Source organism: Hyla sarda, chromosome 3 (genome assembly GCF_029499605.1).
Source record: "Hyla sarda isolate aHylSar1 chromosome 3, aHylSar1.hap1, whole genome shotgun sequence".
Classification (NCBI taxonomy): Eukaryota; Metazoa; Chordata; class Amphibia; order Anura; family Hylidae; genus Hyla; species Hyla sarda.
In genome coordinates this window covers 433,218,561-433,235,591 of record NC_079191.1, presented here as the reverse complement: position 1 = coordinate 433,235,591, position 17,031 = coordinate 433,218,561, and the positions used below count along the sequence as shown (strand labels likewise).

The 17,031-nt window shown below is 47.2% G+C and overlaps 1 protein-coding gene across 2 annotated transcripts in view; it reads right to left on the bottom strand.

Moving 5' to 3' along the window:
- GALNT14 (polypeptide N-acetylgalactosaminyltransferase 14) overlaps positions 1-17,031 on the bottom strand; it is a 524,060-nt gene that overhangs the window by 171,084 nt on the left and 335,945 nt on the right. For both annotated transcript variants that reach the window (XM_056568538.1, XM_056568539.1), the window contains one exon: positions 2,234-2,332. In XM_056568538.1, coding sequence (XP_056424513.1) covers positions 2,234-2,332 — 99 coding nt within the window. The remainder of the gene's footprint in view (positions 1-2,233; positions 2,333-17,031) is intronic.

Genomic DNA, 17,031 nt, shown 5'->3' with positions numbered 1-17,031 from the left:
ACTCACTGTACTAAGTACAAAATACAAGGATGATGTTGACAGATTGTTCCAGAACTGTACTTGGTGAACATATATACTAAACAAAAGAGGTAAAAACTACACAAACAGGTGATAAAGATAACATATACTGCAAAGATGCCAGATGAGATATTTGACTATGCTACAGGGGCTGTAAAGTTAGTGTAGTTCATAATATAGTGTCTGTACTTGTGTTTGTGATCTCGCAACTCTTCTCTGATTTTTACCCCAATGTTTATTTTTAGCAGCATACAAACTACGTGTCGTCTCAGGTTTTTCCAGGTTGCAGTGCAGCCCGATACATTACATCAGTAGTCAGGTGTTGAAAGGGAGTGACCACTGGAATTGGGGGGGGAGAGGTGTCTTGACGGTCTGGGCTGGATAGAAAGGAAAAATAGAAAAGTGACCTACTATGATCACAGAAGACGTCACATGTCATTGGATCACTTATATGGTCTGCAGAGCCTGTGAATCAACCATTATATGGTCAATGTAGGGGGGTATATATAAGTAGAGGGTGTTTTTGAGTAAAAGTTTAGTATTATAATTAAGTCACTCTGTGATGGTAATGTGTGGTCATTGTGTGGCAGTATTATTTGTCTCTTGTATAGTCATTTTATTAGTAATGCTGTTATTGATAAACTAGTTTCTGTTCAGTAAGAGTATGGCAGTATTATTCATTCACTGTCTGGTGGTAATGTCTTGGTGTGGAAGTATTGTTTGTCTCTTGTAGCGTGACAATATTGGCAATACCAGTCTTCATATACAGGAGTTTGTTCAGTGACAGTATAGCGGTATTATTCATTCACTGTGTGGTCATGTTGTGACGCTACTGTCTGTTGTATACTGATTTTATTGGTACTGCTGTACTGAATACACTAGTTTTTGTTTACTAACAATGTGGCGGTATTATTCATTCACTGTGTGGTGGTAATGTGTGGTCATGGTTTGGTGGTATCATTAGTCTCCGGTAAAGGGATATTATTCTTAAAGGGGTATTCAGGGCAAAAACATTTTATCCCCTATCCAAAGGAAAGGGGATAAGATGTCTGATCGTGGGGGCCCGACACTGGGACCCCCCGCGATCTCCCTGCAGCACCTGCATTCTATGCGGGTGCTGCTACTCCAGTTTCAGAAACCTCTGGGATTCTGGGATTGGGGATGTGACATCACGCCACACCCTCTCCATTCATGTCTATGAGATGGGGCGTGACGCCCCTCCCATAGACCTGAATGGAGGGGGCGTGGTGTGACGTCACGTCCCCAGTCCCGGAATCCCAGAGGTTTCCGAAACTGGAAATGCAGCACCCGCATAGAATATGGGTGCTGCAGGTAGATTGGGGGGGGGTCCCAGTGTCGGGCCCCCGTGATCAGACCTATCCTTTGGATAGGGGATAAAATGTTTTTGCCTGGAATACCCCTTTAATATACTAGTGATGTTATTGGTAAAATACTAGATTATGATCAGTCACTGTGTGGATGTAATTTGTGGGCATGGGGTAGTGATATTGTTTGGACATGGTATACTGGCATTAAACATTTACAATATTATCACACATAGAAAATTTCCAAATCCTGCTCTTCTGCACTAATAAATGATAATAAGATCATAAAGTTGTATATATGTATCTAGCCCCAGAATTGCATAAAATGCTGACATTTTTACATAAGCCAGTGGTCATTAGCGGTACTGCAGCTATTATTCAGCTTTCTTTGGGGGCTCGTCCGGGATGGCTTAGACATGAACCCTGCTGTACTCAGTGCAGTTATAAAACCCAATGTCATATTTCAAGAAAAAACATAATAAGAAGAATGATTTGATTTTGCATTTTGAAGAGGAGCGTAAATCCTCCATTAAACCTCAAATCTTGTTTACTTCTTGGAGATGTGAGCGCCTGGTATTTATCTCTAGAGACGTTTCTATTTATGTTGATTTTTCTTCTCATCTTTGGCTAATTGTTGAAAAATTCCTTCATATGAAATGAGACAGCTCAATAGGAAATGTCAGCGACTCCTTTCGCGAATCACCGCTACCTTCAACCCGACTGTCATCTCGCCGCAGCTTTTTTGGCTGTTGCGGTGCGTGTTTTAATTAGTGGCATTTCGGATGATAACCTGCGATGTCACTATACAGAGACACAATGTGATGGGAATATACAGCGTGCACCGCCACGTGTGAACGAGCGACACGTCCCTGTCACAGGATTTATCTTACCTTCTAATCGTTCTCAGAAGTGTGGAGCGAGCCTCGTTGTGAAAGGTAATAATGATGCTCGTAGGTGGAAGGCTTGATGGGTAGTGCAGCTCGGTACATCTGGAAAACACAGCAATTACCAAATAAGTAGATCCATCAAAATAGAAAAGAAAATCTACATTCATGACTAGCGGCAGCGCCATTTATCCAACAGTCAGAAAGCTTTTCAGAATGATTCATTCACATCAATTCCTCTTAAAACATGTTCCCAATATTTTACAGTTTATACAAAAAGTTGAGTCACTGTGTACATACATTACATTACTTATCCTGTACTGATCCGGAGTTATATCCTGTATTATACTCCAGAGCTGTACTCACTATTCTGCTGGTGAGGTCACTGTGTACATACATTACATTACTTATCCTGTACTGATCCTGAGTTATATCCTGTATTATACTCCAGAGCTACACTCACTATTCTGCTGGTGGGGTCACTGTGTACATACATTACATTACTTATCCTGTACTGATCCTGAGTTATATCCTGTATTATACTCCAGAGCTGTACTCACTATTCTGCTGGTGAGGTCACTGTGTACATACATTACATTACTTATCCTGTACTGATCCGGAGTTATATCCTGTATTATACTCCAGAGCTGTACTCACTATTCTGCTGGTGAGGTCACTGTGTACATACATTACATTACTTATCCTGTACTGATCCTGAGTTATATCCTGTATTATACTCCAGAGCTGTACTCACTATTCTGCTGGTGAGGTCACTGTGTACATACATTACATTACTTATCCTGTACTGATCCTGAGTTATATCCTGTATTATACTCCAGAGCTGTACTCACTATTCTGCTGGTGAGATCACTGTGTACATACATTACATTACTTATCCTGTACTGATCCTGAGTTATATCCTGTATTATACTCCAGAGCTGTACTCACTATTCTGCTGGTGAGGTCACTGTGTACATACATTACATTACTTATCCTGTACTGATCCTGAGTTATATCCTGTATTATACTCCAGAGCTGTACTCACTATTCTGCTGGTGAGGTCACTGTGTACATACATTACATTACTTATCCTGTACTGATCCGGAGTTATATCCTGTATTATACTCCAGAGCTGTACTCACTATTCTGCTGGTGAGGTCACTGTGTACATACATTACATTACTTATCCTGTACTGATCCTGAGTTATATCCTGTATTATACCCCAGAGCTGTACTCACTATTCTGCTGGTGAGGTCACTGTGTACATACATTACATTACTTATCTTGTACTGATCCTGAGTTATATCCTGTATTATACTCCAGAGCTGTACTCACTATTCTGCTGGTGAGGTCACTGTGTACATACATTACATTACTTATCCTGTACTGATCCTGAGTTATATCCTGTATTATACTCCAGAGCTGTACTCACTATTCTGCTGGTGAGGTCACTGTGTACATACATTACATTACTTATCCTGTACTGATCCTGAGTTATATCCTGTATTATACTCCAGAGCTGTACTCACTATTCTGCTGGTGGGGTCACTGTGTACATACATTACATTACTTATCCTGTACTGATCCTGAGTTATATCCTGTATTATACTCCAGAGCTGTACTCGCTATTCTGCTGGTGAGGTCACTGTGTACATACATTACATTACTGATCCTGTACTGATCCTGAGTTATATCCTGTAGATCTTTTATTAAAAAATATAAAACATTACAAAAAGAACGAACATCACCATAACAATAATACAAACAACATACACCTGTATAATATATACAATAATGAGTCCATATTAGTCCAAAAATGTCCAACCAAGTATCTTCTGGTCCAGCCTCATTCTCACCAAACACACCGCTATAATAACAACAACTACTAAACACTCTACAATAATAATAATAATACTTACAGTAATAATAATAACAACAATAATAACTAAAAACTGGTCCGGTTGCATTTCACCACCCAAAATAATAAATATGTGTCAAACCACCAACAAACACCGCAAACAGAAAAACAGAATATACAAATATTTTTTTTTTTTTTTTTTTGGCCCTGAGCTGGTCCCGCATCCCATGCCCCCAGTACATGATAACAGACGTCCATGAACCAGTCCAGGATTTTACTTATTTATTTTTTTAAATAAAAAGTCCCACACAGAATCCCCCCTCCCCCCATCTACCCACCACCCAACCTAACACTAAACCCCAACACAACACAACCCCTAGAAAAAAAAAATACAATATATATACACATATACATAAATGTACAAACAAAACAAATATATACAAAATAATACAAACTATACAAACCAAACAACAAACAACAATAAGGCTTTTCAATCACACAAACCCCTAAAGCTCAAGTTCAGTGCCTGCAAGCCCTATATCACCATATATCTACAGCACAAAACAAAAAGACTCATGTGCCAGCATCAGGGGGAGACGACAGGCTAAGGCACTTTAAAGGCAGAGCCCCTCCACAGACGAGAGGCCCTGCCAGCACCCAGCCTCTCGTACTCCAGAGAACGCACCTTCACCAGGTCACCAAGAATGTTCCTAACCACCTCACCCACAGGGAGAATTTTACGCTGCGTCGACACTAAACACCGTGCGTTCCACGTGTAATACCTGACCACTGAGCTGACTAGGAATAAAGTGCACCGGTCCCAGCCTCCAAGGTTTCTGAATGCCCCATAGGCCCATTCCGCATAGGAGAGACTGGCCAGCCGAGGCCAACCAATGGAAGCGCCCACCCTGTTGTAAACCTCTGTGTTAAAGGGACAATGAAGCAGAAAATGCTCCATGCTTTCCAGCATGCCTCCACACTCTTCGCGGGGACATCCCCGGTCATCAGAGCTCCTGCACTTCAGATTGTCCCTCACACACAGTTTCCCATGGAAGCAGCGCCAAGTCAAGTCCCAAAACTTCAAGGGGATCCTGATAGAATTCAAAAGCTCTAAACCCACCTCCAGATCCCGACTTGGGCAGTCCTTGAGCGCCAATGGCCTCTGGAAATGAGAAGACAGGACCCTCTTGTCAAGGAATTTCCTCGACAGAGTCCTAATCTCCCACATCCCCAGACCCCACCGACGAATAACCTTCAGAACCGGGGTAGCGTAAGCCGGGAGATGCCCGTGTGGTGTGCGAAGATCCTTCACTTGCCCTCCTGTCTCCCATTCCTGGAAGAAAGGCCGAAACCATCCCCTACAGGAGGATACCCACGGAGGAGCCTTCTCTGACCAGAGGTTTGCTATATTGGTCTTAAGAAAGGTATTCACTAGGAATACCATGGGGTTGACCATACACAACCCCCCTAGTCTCCTTGTACGGTAAGTAACCTCCCTCTTCACTAGGTTCAGTCTATTCCCCCATAACATTTGGAAGAACACACTGTAGACCCGGGTCCAAAGAGGTTCTGGCAACATGCATACACTGCCCAGATATATCAGCAAAGGGAGCAGGAAATTTTTCATCAGGTTAACCCTTTCCCGGAGGGTCAAAGACCAACCCTTCCACTGATCCACCTTCTGAGCGGCGATCTTAAGCCTGCTGTCCCAGTTTTGTTTGGGGTAATCCCCGTGACCAAATTCGATGCCGAGGACTTTTGCGGATTCCTGGGGCTCTGGAAGGGCGTCCAGGAGGTTAAAATCAGGATCTCCCCCTCCCAGCCAGAGACTCTCACACTTATCCTGATTGATCTTGGACCCGGATACCTCCGAGTAGCGGTCCACCTCTGACATCACCCATCTGCCCTCCTCTTGTGAGGAGACAAACACGGTGATATCATCAGCGTACGCTACCGCCCTCAGAGCCGAATCCGGCACCGCCAGGTCCATTCTCACCCCCGCCAACGGTCCACAATCAATCCTTCTAAGGAAAGGATCGATTGCAAACACGTACAGCAAAGGGCTCAAAGGACAACCCTGACGGACACCAGACCCAACCTCAAAAGAGCGGCCAATCCAACCATTCACAAGCGGGAAACTCTCTGCCCCTACATACAAGGTCTTAAGCCAATCAACAAAACCCCCTGGCAGGCCATATCTCAGAAGGACAGACCAGAGGTACTCATGGTTAACCCGATCAAACGCTTTTGCCTGATCCAAGGACAGCAAGTACCCCTTCCAGTGGCCAGCCCTACCCTGCTCCACAGCCTCCCGGACACCGAGCACAGCACTGAATGTACTGCGGCCCGGAACAGAGCAATGCTGAGCCCCCGAAAGGAGCCGGGGTGCAAACTCCACCAGCCGGTTAAACAGCACTTTTGCCAGAATCTTTCTGTCCGCATTGAGAAGTGCTATGGGACGCCAATTCTCAATGTGGGACGGGTCTTTACCCTTTGACAGGATGATCAGCGCTGACCTCCTCATTGACTTTGGCAAAGTGCCCGAGGATAGACACTCATTAAAAACCGCAGTCAAGAGGGGAACCAAAGGGTCCTTAAAGGTCTTATAGAACTCAGATGTTAAGCCATCCGGACCGGGTGACTTCTTGAGGGCAAGCCCATCAATAGCCATCCTGACTTCCTCTTCCCGGATCATCTCTGTCAAAACGTCAAGAGAGGGGTCTACTCCTGGTTCAGGGACGGTTTCAGCCAAGAAAGCTGATACCTTATCCCGATCTAGATCCTTCCTTCCCAAGAGGTGCGAGTAGAAGGATCTGATGACCTCCAGGATCCCTGATCTGGACCTTTTCAAGGATCCCGTACTATCAATCAGTCCTGAGACTACTTTACTATTCACTGACATCTTGCAGTTTCTGTAAGGGTCGGGCGAGCGGTACTTCCCGTAATCCCTCTCAAAAACCAAAGATGCGTGTCTGTCGTACTGGCACTTCATCAGCAAGGACTTCACTCTGGAGATATCGTAACGACTACCTCCAGTCGAGACAAGGTTCTCAAGTTTCTTCCTCAGGCCCTGGTACAAACGGTACCTGTTTAGGCTTCTGAGGCCCGAGAGCTGGCGGAAGAATCTCGCAACCCTTTCCTTGAAGATCTCCCACCACTCTGACTTACTGCTACAAAGGCCCAGCAATGGTACCTGGCTCTGAAGAAAATCCTCAAAGGACTGTCTTATCTCCGTTTCTTCCAAGAGAGACGAATTCAGCTTCCAATAGCCTCTGCCCATCCGGGGGGTCTCTGCGACATTCAGAGAAAACAAAATTAAACAGTGATCGGAGAACTCCACCTCAACAACAGATACTGCTGAAGAGACGGCCTCCTCCTTTAAATAAAACCTGTCTATCCTAGACCTACAACTACCCCTATGATAGGTGAATCCCACGTGGCCTGGGGTGTGCCGGATGTGGACATCCACCAGGCGAGCCTCACTCGCTATGCTATTAAGGGCGGCGCTATCATAAGTCAGCTTGTCTCTGGCACCTCCCCTGTCTTGGGGCCTCGTGACAGCATTAAAGTCCCCTCCAAAGACCACCTGCCGACTTGTAAAAAGATAGGGCTTGATCCTCATAAAGAGACACTTCCGGTCCCACTTAGACTGTGGGCCGTAGATGTTAATAAGGCGAAGTTCTTGTCCCTTCATGAGGACATCTAAGATCAGGCACCTCCCCATTTCTAACTCGATAACCCGTCGGCATTCTACCGCTGCGGTAAAAAGGACCGCCACTCCGCTATACGGCTCGGCCCCAAGAGACCAGTAGGAGGGCCCATTCCTCCACTCTCTTTTAGCCTTGTAGATAGATGACATATCTGTTAGCCTGGTCTCCTGCAAAAATAAAATATCAGCATTAATATGGGCAAAAAAATCATAGGCCGCAAATCGAGCCGTATCTGACTTTATGCTGGCAACATTAATGGATGCCAGAGTCAACGGAGAGGGTGCCGCCATCAAGGGTGATTGAGTTAGACAGCTTTCTTTTTCCCACCATCCTTCCCATCCACCCCACCACCCTCCTCATCAGATGATGGTTTACCCCTTTTAAGTGAAATAGATGTGTCCATTTTCCCTTTATATAAATTTTCCTCGTCCCCTGACTCTGGGCCTGTCTCCCCCCCTGAAGACATAGATTCCCCAGGGAGAGAGGACTCAGCATCTCCTGTGAGCCCCACCGCAACATCCGGAACCTCACCCCCAGCCACCCCCTCCTCCGAAGAGGAAATGTCGCGGAGGGCTCGGAACCGGTTGGAGAGACCAATCAGAGGGAGATCAGTTGTACCTTCCTTTGGCATCTGGCAGGTGGGAGAAGATCTTACATCTCTCCTTTTCTTATTCTTCCGAGTACCCCGCTTTGTTTCTGCCCATCCCCCACTGTCCTCATCCGCGCTCCCACCATGGGAGGACAGTGAGGAGACGGCATCCCCCTCTTTGTGGATCCTTCCAGTCTCCTCATCCAGTTCACTATCCCCCAGGGCCTCAGCAGTAAGACTGGCCGCAGGGACAGGATCAGGAGTCACCCCAGTTGGTTGATGCTCCTGTGAGTCCTGAATCTCCCTGTCCCTTTCCCTTTGACGCTTCTCGAGACGCCTCAGTTGGGCAGGCGTCTTCTGCTTACTTTTCTTCCCTGGCCTCTGCACCCCTTCATCCCCGACAGCCATCTCCCCAGCAGAATCCACCTCACGGCTTACTCCCACCGGGGCAACAACCGCGTTGACAAAGGAACGAGGGCAGCGACTGAATGGGTGACCTAAGTCACCACACAGGTGACACCTAATCTCCGCACAAGATGTAGCTAGATGGCCTATTTCCCCACACAGAGTGCACTTCTGCACAGTGCAATTGGCACTAAAATGTGTGGGGTCACCACATCTGTGACAGAGCTTCGGCTGACCCTGGTAGAAGATCTGGATACGATCCCTTCCGAGGAAGGTCGCAGATGGTATATGGGTAACGGTGTTTCCTGAACGCCTAAGCTTGACCATAAACGTCCAGGCCCCTGACCAGATGCCATATTCATCCCTGTTCTTTTTTGGGACCTCCACCACCTCACCATACCGACCTAGCCACGTCATGATGTCAATACAAGAAAGCGATTCATTACGGGTTAAAACGGTCACCTTCTTGACATTATTTTGGCGAGACACTGCCTGAATGGCAAAGTCTCGCCAGCCGGGCTCATTCTTTACCAACTCATAATTCGACCAGAAGAGCTCAAGCCCCTCCGGCCGAACAAAGCTGATATCGAACTCAGGGGTACCATAAGGATGTATCAAGGCATAGATGTCAGCTGCCTTAAAGCCCAACTTCAGCAGAAGCTCAACAACTTTAGATCTTGGAGGACATGTATCACTGCCTCTCCACCTCAGCCGGACCACATTCCTACGGAGACCACCTGGCCCGGCTGTAGGGAGGGACCACACAGTATCCCCCCCTCTTTCCTCTCGGAAGGCTGAAAGACCATGTCTTTCTATCCAAAAGGATAGATCAACCTCCCTACCCTCTACATTGATTGATCTCTCCCCTCTCCTTAAGGCCCCCAGGAGACGCTGCTGCAAACTGCTCTCCCCAGAGCCAGAGGACGAGGAAGCTGCCCCCCTTCCCCCAGCGGTGACATTCGCGTAGCTGCGGATGGGTGCTGCCACCGCTGGGGGTGCAACTGGACCAGGCCCTACATTCCCACCACTAATCTGTGCCCCTTCACCACCCTCCTCCACATAATCCATACCCAAACCATTGACCCCTATTTTAGCTGATGTGCCCCCCATACCTCCACCCGTGCTACAGCCCAAACCACTATTCAAAGCCCCAGACAGATTTTTAGTAACAGATGAATTATTCCCCTCATTCACACCCTCAGTCACTCCAACATTAACCTCCACATTCATACTGGCTGGACCGGTGCGTTCTGGCGCAGATTTTGTACTGTCAGCATCACTGGGTACCAGGGCTGGAGCCATCACCACAGGACAGGTCACCGGTCCCTTATACAAGGACCGGGAAGCCTGCCTAGCCTGTTTATCAGCGGCCCCAGCCCTGTTTTTACCGGTACCCTCCGCCTCATCCGTACTAGAATGTCCAGCTCCTGGGCGCCGCTGATCTGGATCAGCGGCGCCAATGCAAAACAAAAGTTTTTTTCTACTTTTGGGAGAATCTATTTTTCCCTTAGCCACCACGACTACCTCCGGCACTGAGTCACCCCCCTCTCCCACAGGGGAGCGAACTACAGCACCGGAGTCTGCCTCTCTGCCCACCGCTGGGCCGCCCTCACTGTACGGCCTTGCGGCCGATGCCTTCTCTGCTCCATCCCTGCTACTGCAAACAGGCATGGAGCTCTGCGCCCTTTTAGTATCTGTACTCTCCCCGCACCTTTGCACCGAGTCCACCACAGAACACGGGCTGGGCTGGGTAACGGGGCTTGCACAATGAGCTGACCCTGCGGCCGACTCAGGGTTTACAGGGAGGGGGGTGTAGATGTAACTCACCACTTCTTGCTGCTTTGGCTTGGTCTTCTTTTTCTTCTTACCCCCAGGTGCCTCATTTGGGAGCTCATCTCCAAACACCAGATTCTGAGGACACACTGGGAATTCCAGCATGCGGATCTGGGCCATTAGCGCCCCTCCCTGGTAGCTGCTGTCACTGTCCTCCCCTGAGTCGGCAGGTGATACTGCTGGTTGCTGTGCAGGGGGCCCACTGTACGGGGCCTGCTGCTGTTGCCGCAGGCCACCAGGTGGATCTGGCTGTTGTTCTTCCTCCATCTCCTCCGCATCATCCACCTGGCTCTCAGGTTGCAGCCCCATCAACCTTTTATTTTTTTCTTCTTCTGTCACCCTGAAGCGCTCCTCATTTTCCAATTTTTCTTTAAATGGGCCACTCTTCGCCAGTAATTCTGCTCTCCTCTCCTCCAAAGCTTGTATTTCAGCCAAAAGTCTTTTTATCTCTGCCTGGATCTCTGTCTTTTTCCTCTTAGGAGTTACCTTAGCCCTGGCACGGGCACAGCGAAGTCCCTCTCCGAGCCTCCTGATGGCCTTACAGGCGTCTTCATACTCACGGAGGTGACTTTTTACCCGGGACGTATAGGTGGAAATAGACTCCCGGGTCCTCAGCACTCCCCAGCCTTCCTCACTGAGGTCGGCTTCACCTCCGTGAGTACTCTGCCTCCTTCCTGATGAACCCAGCTTTCCGCTGGAAACACCCAGCTTTCCCGAGGTGGATCCAGCCTTGGAGCTTCTCACCTCTGTGGGGGGAGTTGGAGCAGCATTGCTGCGACTCCTGGTGGAACGCCTCACCCCCAAATCCTCCGATGTTCCGGCCGCTTGCTGGCTTCTACTGCTCCCCTGCGGCCTATTCCGAGGAGCAGAAGCCTGGGCCTCGCCTCCCTCACTCATGCCTGGAAACCCACTCCCTCCCTGGGGAGGAGGAAGCAGGCCCCAGGTGGAACAGATGGTAATTCCCTGGAGCTCAGGAGACACAGCAGACACACAGCACAGCTGAAGCACGACCACACCCGCAACTAATTGGTCAGCACTCCAGAGCTGTACTCACTATTCTGCTGGTGAGGTCACTATGTACATACATTACATTACTTATCCTGTACTGATCCTGTGTTATATCTTGTATTATACTCCAGAGCTGCACTCACTATTCTGCTGGTGAGGTCACTGTGTACATACATTACTTATCCTGTACTGATCCTGAGTTATATCCTGTATTATACTCCAGAGCTGTACTCGCTATTCTGCTGGTGAGGTCACTGTGTACATACATTACTTATCCTGTACTGATCCTGAGTTATATCCTATATTATACTCCAGAGCTGTACTCACTATTCTGCTGGTGAGGTCACAGTGTACATACATTGCATTACTTATAATTAATGTAATGTTTACAATTTTAATTAAAGATTTTGTTGTATAATTTATAGTAATTTGATATTTTCTTTTCATTACCATGACGATAAATTATTAATAACATCCATACATGTGACCTGGGATTTCCTGCATTACCATATAGTTCTGTAAACAATGGAGACATAGAATCACAGCGGCCGTCCCGGTAACAATGATTGACACATTCAATAGCCGGCGGTGGCAGAGTGTCTGGCAGCGGCTGATGAGATGTATTTGCACCCTCTCCTACAGCTGTGATACCAGGCGCTGCTCCCTGAGGCTTTTATGTAGAGACGCGAAATGCAAAACCCTAATGACAAGTGAACGGTTGTAGGACAATTTCCCCAGATTCACGGGGTAGATGTCGTCCGCGGCTCCTGATCGTATCTTCTATAAACCATCAAAGTTATATATTTTTTTCAATCCTTTGTAGTTTCAGCTCATAAAATTCCTCCCTTCACATCAAAGACGTTTTATGCGGCAGCGAAATTAATCTTTTTGCACAAAGCCAAATTCTCTCCCCATTTTATTCTCACGATGTCTGCCGCATCGTAACAACAGCCGCCTATTAATTATGCGATCCGCCACTTTAATAAATTCTGCAATAGGACCAGGAAACGTCAATGATGTTAACACCGGCGTCTAAGGAAACCCCATCAGTGTCCGGAGTATAATGGAGGAAGCGTGTGCAGATACCTTATATGGGAGGCGGCATCATATATGGGGCCAATAGTGTATCAAGCGGGAGCCATATAGAGGGAGCCAAGTGCCACAGGATAATGACACTGACACTTGGGGTACAGGATGATGACACTTGGGGTACAGGATAATAACACTTGGGGTACAGGATGATAATACTTGGGGTACAGGATAATAACACTTGGGGTACAGGATGATGACACTTGGGGTACATGATAACACTTGGGGTACAGGATGATGACACTTGGGGTACAGGATGATAACACTTGGGGTACAGGATGATAATACTTGGGGTACAGGATGATAATACTTGGGGTACAGGATAATAACACTTGGGGTACAGGATGATGACACTTGGGGTACATGATAACACTTGGGGTACAGGATGATGACACTTGGGGTACAGGATGATAACACTTGGGGTACAAGATGATAATACTTGGGGTACAGGATGATAATACTTGGGGTACAGGATAATAACACTTGGGGTACAGGATGATGACACTTGGGGTACACAATAACACTTGGGGTACACGATAACACTTGGGGTACAGGATGATAACACTTGGGGTACAGGATGATGACACTTGGGATACAGGATGATGACACTTGGGGTACAGGATAATAACACTTGGGGTACAGGATGATAATACTTGGGGTACAGGATGATAACACTTGGGGTACAGGATGATAACACTTGGGGTACAGGATGATAACATTTGGGGTACAGGATAATGACACTTGGGGTACAGGATAATGACACTTGGGGTACAGGATGATAACACTTGGGGTACAGGATGATAACACTTGGGGTACAGGATGATAACACTTGGGGTACAGGATGATAACACTCAGGGTACAGGATGATAACACTTGGGGTTCAGGATGATAACACTTGGGGTACAGGATGATAACACTCAGGGTACAGGATGATAACACTCAGGGTACAGGATGATAACACTTGGGGTACAGGATGATAACACTTGGGGTACAGGATGATTATCACTATATTATATCATCACTATATTTAGAGATGAGCGAACTTCCAGTAATTCAATTCGTCACAAACTTCTCGGCTTGGCAGTTGATGACTTTATCCTGCATAAATGAGTTCAGTTTTCAGGTGCTCCGGTGTCTGGAGACTCTTTCCTAGGACTGTATCCACCTTTTCCAGACACCGGAGCACCTGAAAGCTGAACTAATTTATGCAGGATAAAGTCATCAACTGCCGAGCCGAGAAGTTTGTGGCAAATCGAATTACTGGAAGTTCGCTCATCTCTAACTATATTATATATTCTGATTACATTATACATAATCATTATATTATACATCATCACTTTATAATATGTCATGGAGTTGTCCCCCCCCGGGTGGCGCTCTTCCTCACTGATCACTTTACAATGATTTCTTGCTGATAAGCGTCTCAGGACATTGACTTATAATTTGCTCGGTGACAGCTCCTCATTATTATTATTTTATTGCCTCCATTTTCTGGGATAGCGTTGGTTTTTCGCCTTCCTCCGTGGTTTGTGCGTTTTCTATTCCGGTATTACCCCTACATGTCCCTGATAAATGATCACCGTGCATTATAATGTCACGTCTCATAATCACTGGCGGCTCCACCTGAGCATGAATAATGGGCGACTTTCCATGTTTTGCTGATGATATGGCGGATTTTTTCTGCGTTTCTCGCACTGTGACACCACTGTCCATTACGCTCATTTTACGGGCCGGGTAATGAAGATGAAGGGCCTCCTGGCAGGGGTTTTAAAAAAAAGTTCAGTCTCTCCCTGGCATTAAATACGGAGGGCGACACTGAAGCGCGGCCAATGATGACAACATTACAGGGAGTTAATGTGCGGGAGGCTTATTGAGGAGGTGACATCATTATTCGAATTATGGACGGTGAATTAATAGATATATTACTGTTCATTACTTCACCGCCAAATGCGTCAGATCGACCCTGCCATAAGTGTTACAGCGGGGAATTTAAAGGGGTACTCCGGTGAAAACCCTTTTTTTTTTTTTTTTTTTTTAATCAACTGGTGCTAGAAATTGGCCCATAGGAGAAGCATTTCCCCCAGAACAGCAGCCAGTCTGCAAAGCCTGAAGAAGAGCCCCCCCAGTGCGGCCTCCAGTACAGAGAAGAAGACCAAGACAAGTTGGGTACTGTTGGCTTTGGTGTCGGCTTGGGTGTCTCCTCCTCAGCCTTTATATCTATAAGGGGAAGATGAAACCCAATCGGGCCGGTCTGCCCAGTTGGAAAGAAGAGGATCGGTCAACAAGGGAGAAGTAGAAAGCTAAGGGGTCACCCCAAGTTACACTTCCCTGTCCCCCCCATTGCTAGACACCTTATATTTTACACTCTGCTAAACTTTGGACCAGTGATCTAAAACTGTACCCACAACCGCCCCCCCCCCCCCCCCCCCACCACCACCAGATGTTGCAAAACTTCAACTCCCAGCATGCCGGGGCAGCCAAACACCTGTCTGCCTCCTCCAGAAGATCCACGCTGATCAAGAAAGGTAAATTAAGTTTTTTTATTTTGCTAAACTTTAACTCCCAGTATGCCCAGACAGCCAAACACCTGTCTGCCTCCTCCAGAGGATCCACACTAATCATGAAAGGTAAATCAAGGCTTGTCGTTTGCAAAACATCAACTCCCAGCATGCCCAGACAGCCAAACGCCTGTCTGCCTCCTCCAGAGGATCCACACTGATCATGAAAGGTAAATCAAGGTTTCCCTTTTGCAAAACTTCAACTCCCAGCATGCCCGGACAGCCGTTTGCTGTCCGGGAATGCTGGGGGTTGAAGTTTTGCAACATCTGGAGGGCCACAGTTTGAGACTACTGCTTTGAACATTAGAGATATTCCATCCATTCAGCTGGCAGGTGGCATTTGCGCAGGTCTCCTAGGTAAAACGGGTATGAAGTGAGCACAGGCACAAGCGACCTATTGTTTTGATTTTTGGCAAAGCCACCCAAAAATTCTTTTGCAGGACGCTCTGCACCGGACTCACATTCTTCTGTGAAACAAATACACCGGTTAATGTGGCTGGAAAAACAATTAGGGTACAGAGGATTTTATTCTATTAAATGCTAAAATTATAAAAGGTTGAGAAATAAAAATGTTACAAATAAAACCTGTAAAACAGAACCCCACTGAATTAAAGGGCCCGGAGCAATGTGATGTCCTCTAAGGCATTTTGTTCCTTCTCAGGCACGGACCATAACAGGTGGAAATTATAGGCAACAGGTGGAAATTATAGGCAATTATAGGCAAGACACCCCCAATAATGGAGTGGTTCTGCAGGTGGTGACCACAGATCACTTCTCAGTTCCTATGCTTCCTGGCTGATGTTTTGGTCACTTTTGAATGCTGGCGGTGCTTTAACTCTAGTGGTAGCATGAGACGGAGTCTACAACCCACACAAGTGGCTCAGGTAGTGCAGCTCATCCAGGATGGCACATCAATGCGAGATGTGGCAAGAAGGTTTGCTGTGTCTGTCAGCATAGTGTCCAGAGCATGGAGGCGCTACAGGAGACAGGCCAGTACATCAGGAGACGTGGAGGAGGCCGTAGGAGGGCAACAACCCAGCAGCAGGACCGCTTACCTCCACCTTTGTGCAAGGAGGAGCACTGCCAGAGCTCTGCAAAATGACCTCCAGCAGGCCACAAATGTGCATGTGTCCACTCAAACGGTCAGAAACAGACTCCATGAGGGTGGTATGAGGGCCCGATGTTCACAGGTGGGGGTTGTGCTTACAGCCCAACATCATGCAGGACGTTTGGCATTTGCCAGAGAACACCAAGATTGGCAAATTTGCCACTGGCACCCTGTGCTCTTCACAGATGAAAGCAGGTTCACACTGAGCACATGTGACACACATGACAAAGTCTGTAGATGCCGTGGAGAACGTTCTGCTGCCTGCAACATCCTCCAGCATGACCAGTTTGGCGGTGGGTCAGTAATGGTGTGGGGTGGAATTACTTTGCCCCATGTGCTTGCCAGAGGTAGCCTGACTGCCATTAGGTACCGAGATGAGATCCTCAGACCCCTTGTGAGACCACATGCTGGTGCAGTTGGCCTGGGTTCCTCCTAATACAAGACAATGCTAGACCTCATGTGGCTGGAGTGGGTCAGCAGTTCCTACAAGAGGAAGACATTGATGCTATGGACTGGCCGCCCGTTCCCCAGACCTGAATCCGATTGAGCACATCTGGGACATCATGGGGTTTATTTACTAACGTGATCCCGACTCTTTTTTTCTTGGGTTTTGCGCCCAGATTGCGACACAATTTTATACCTTCC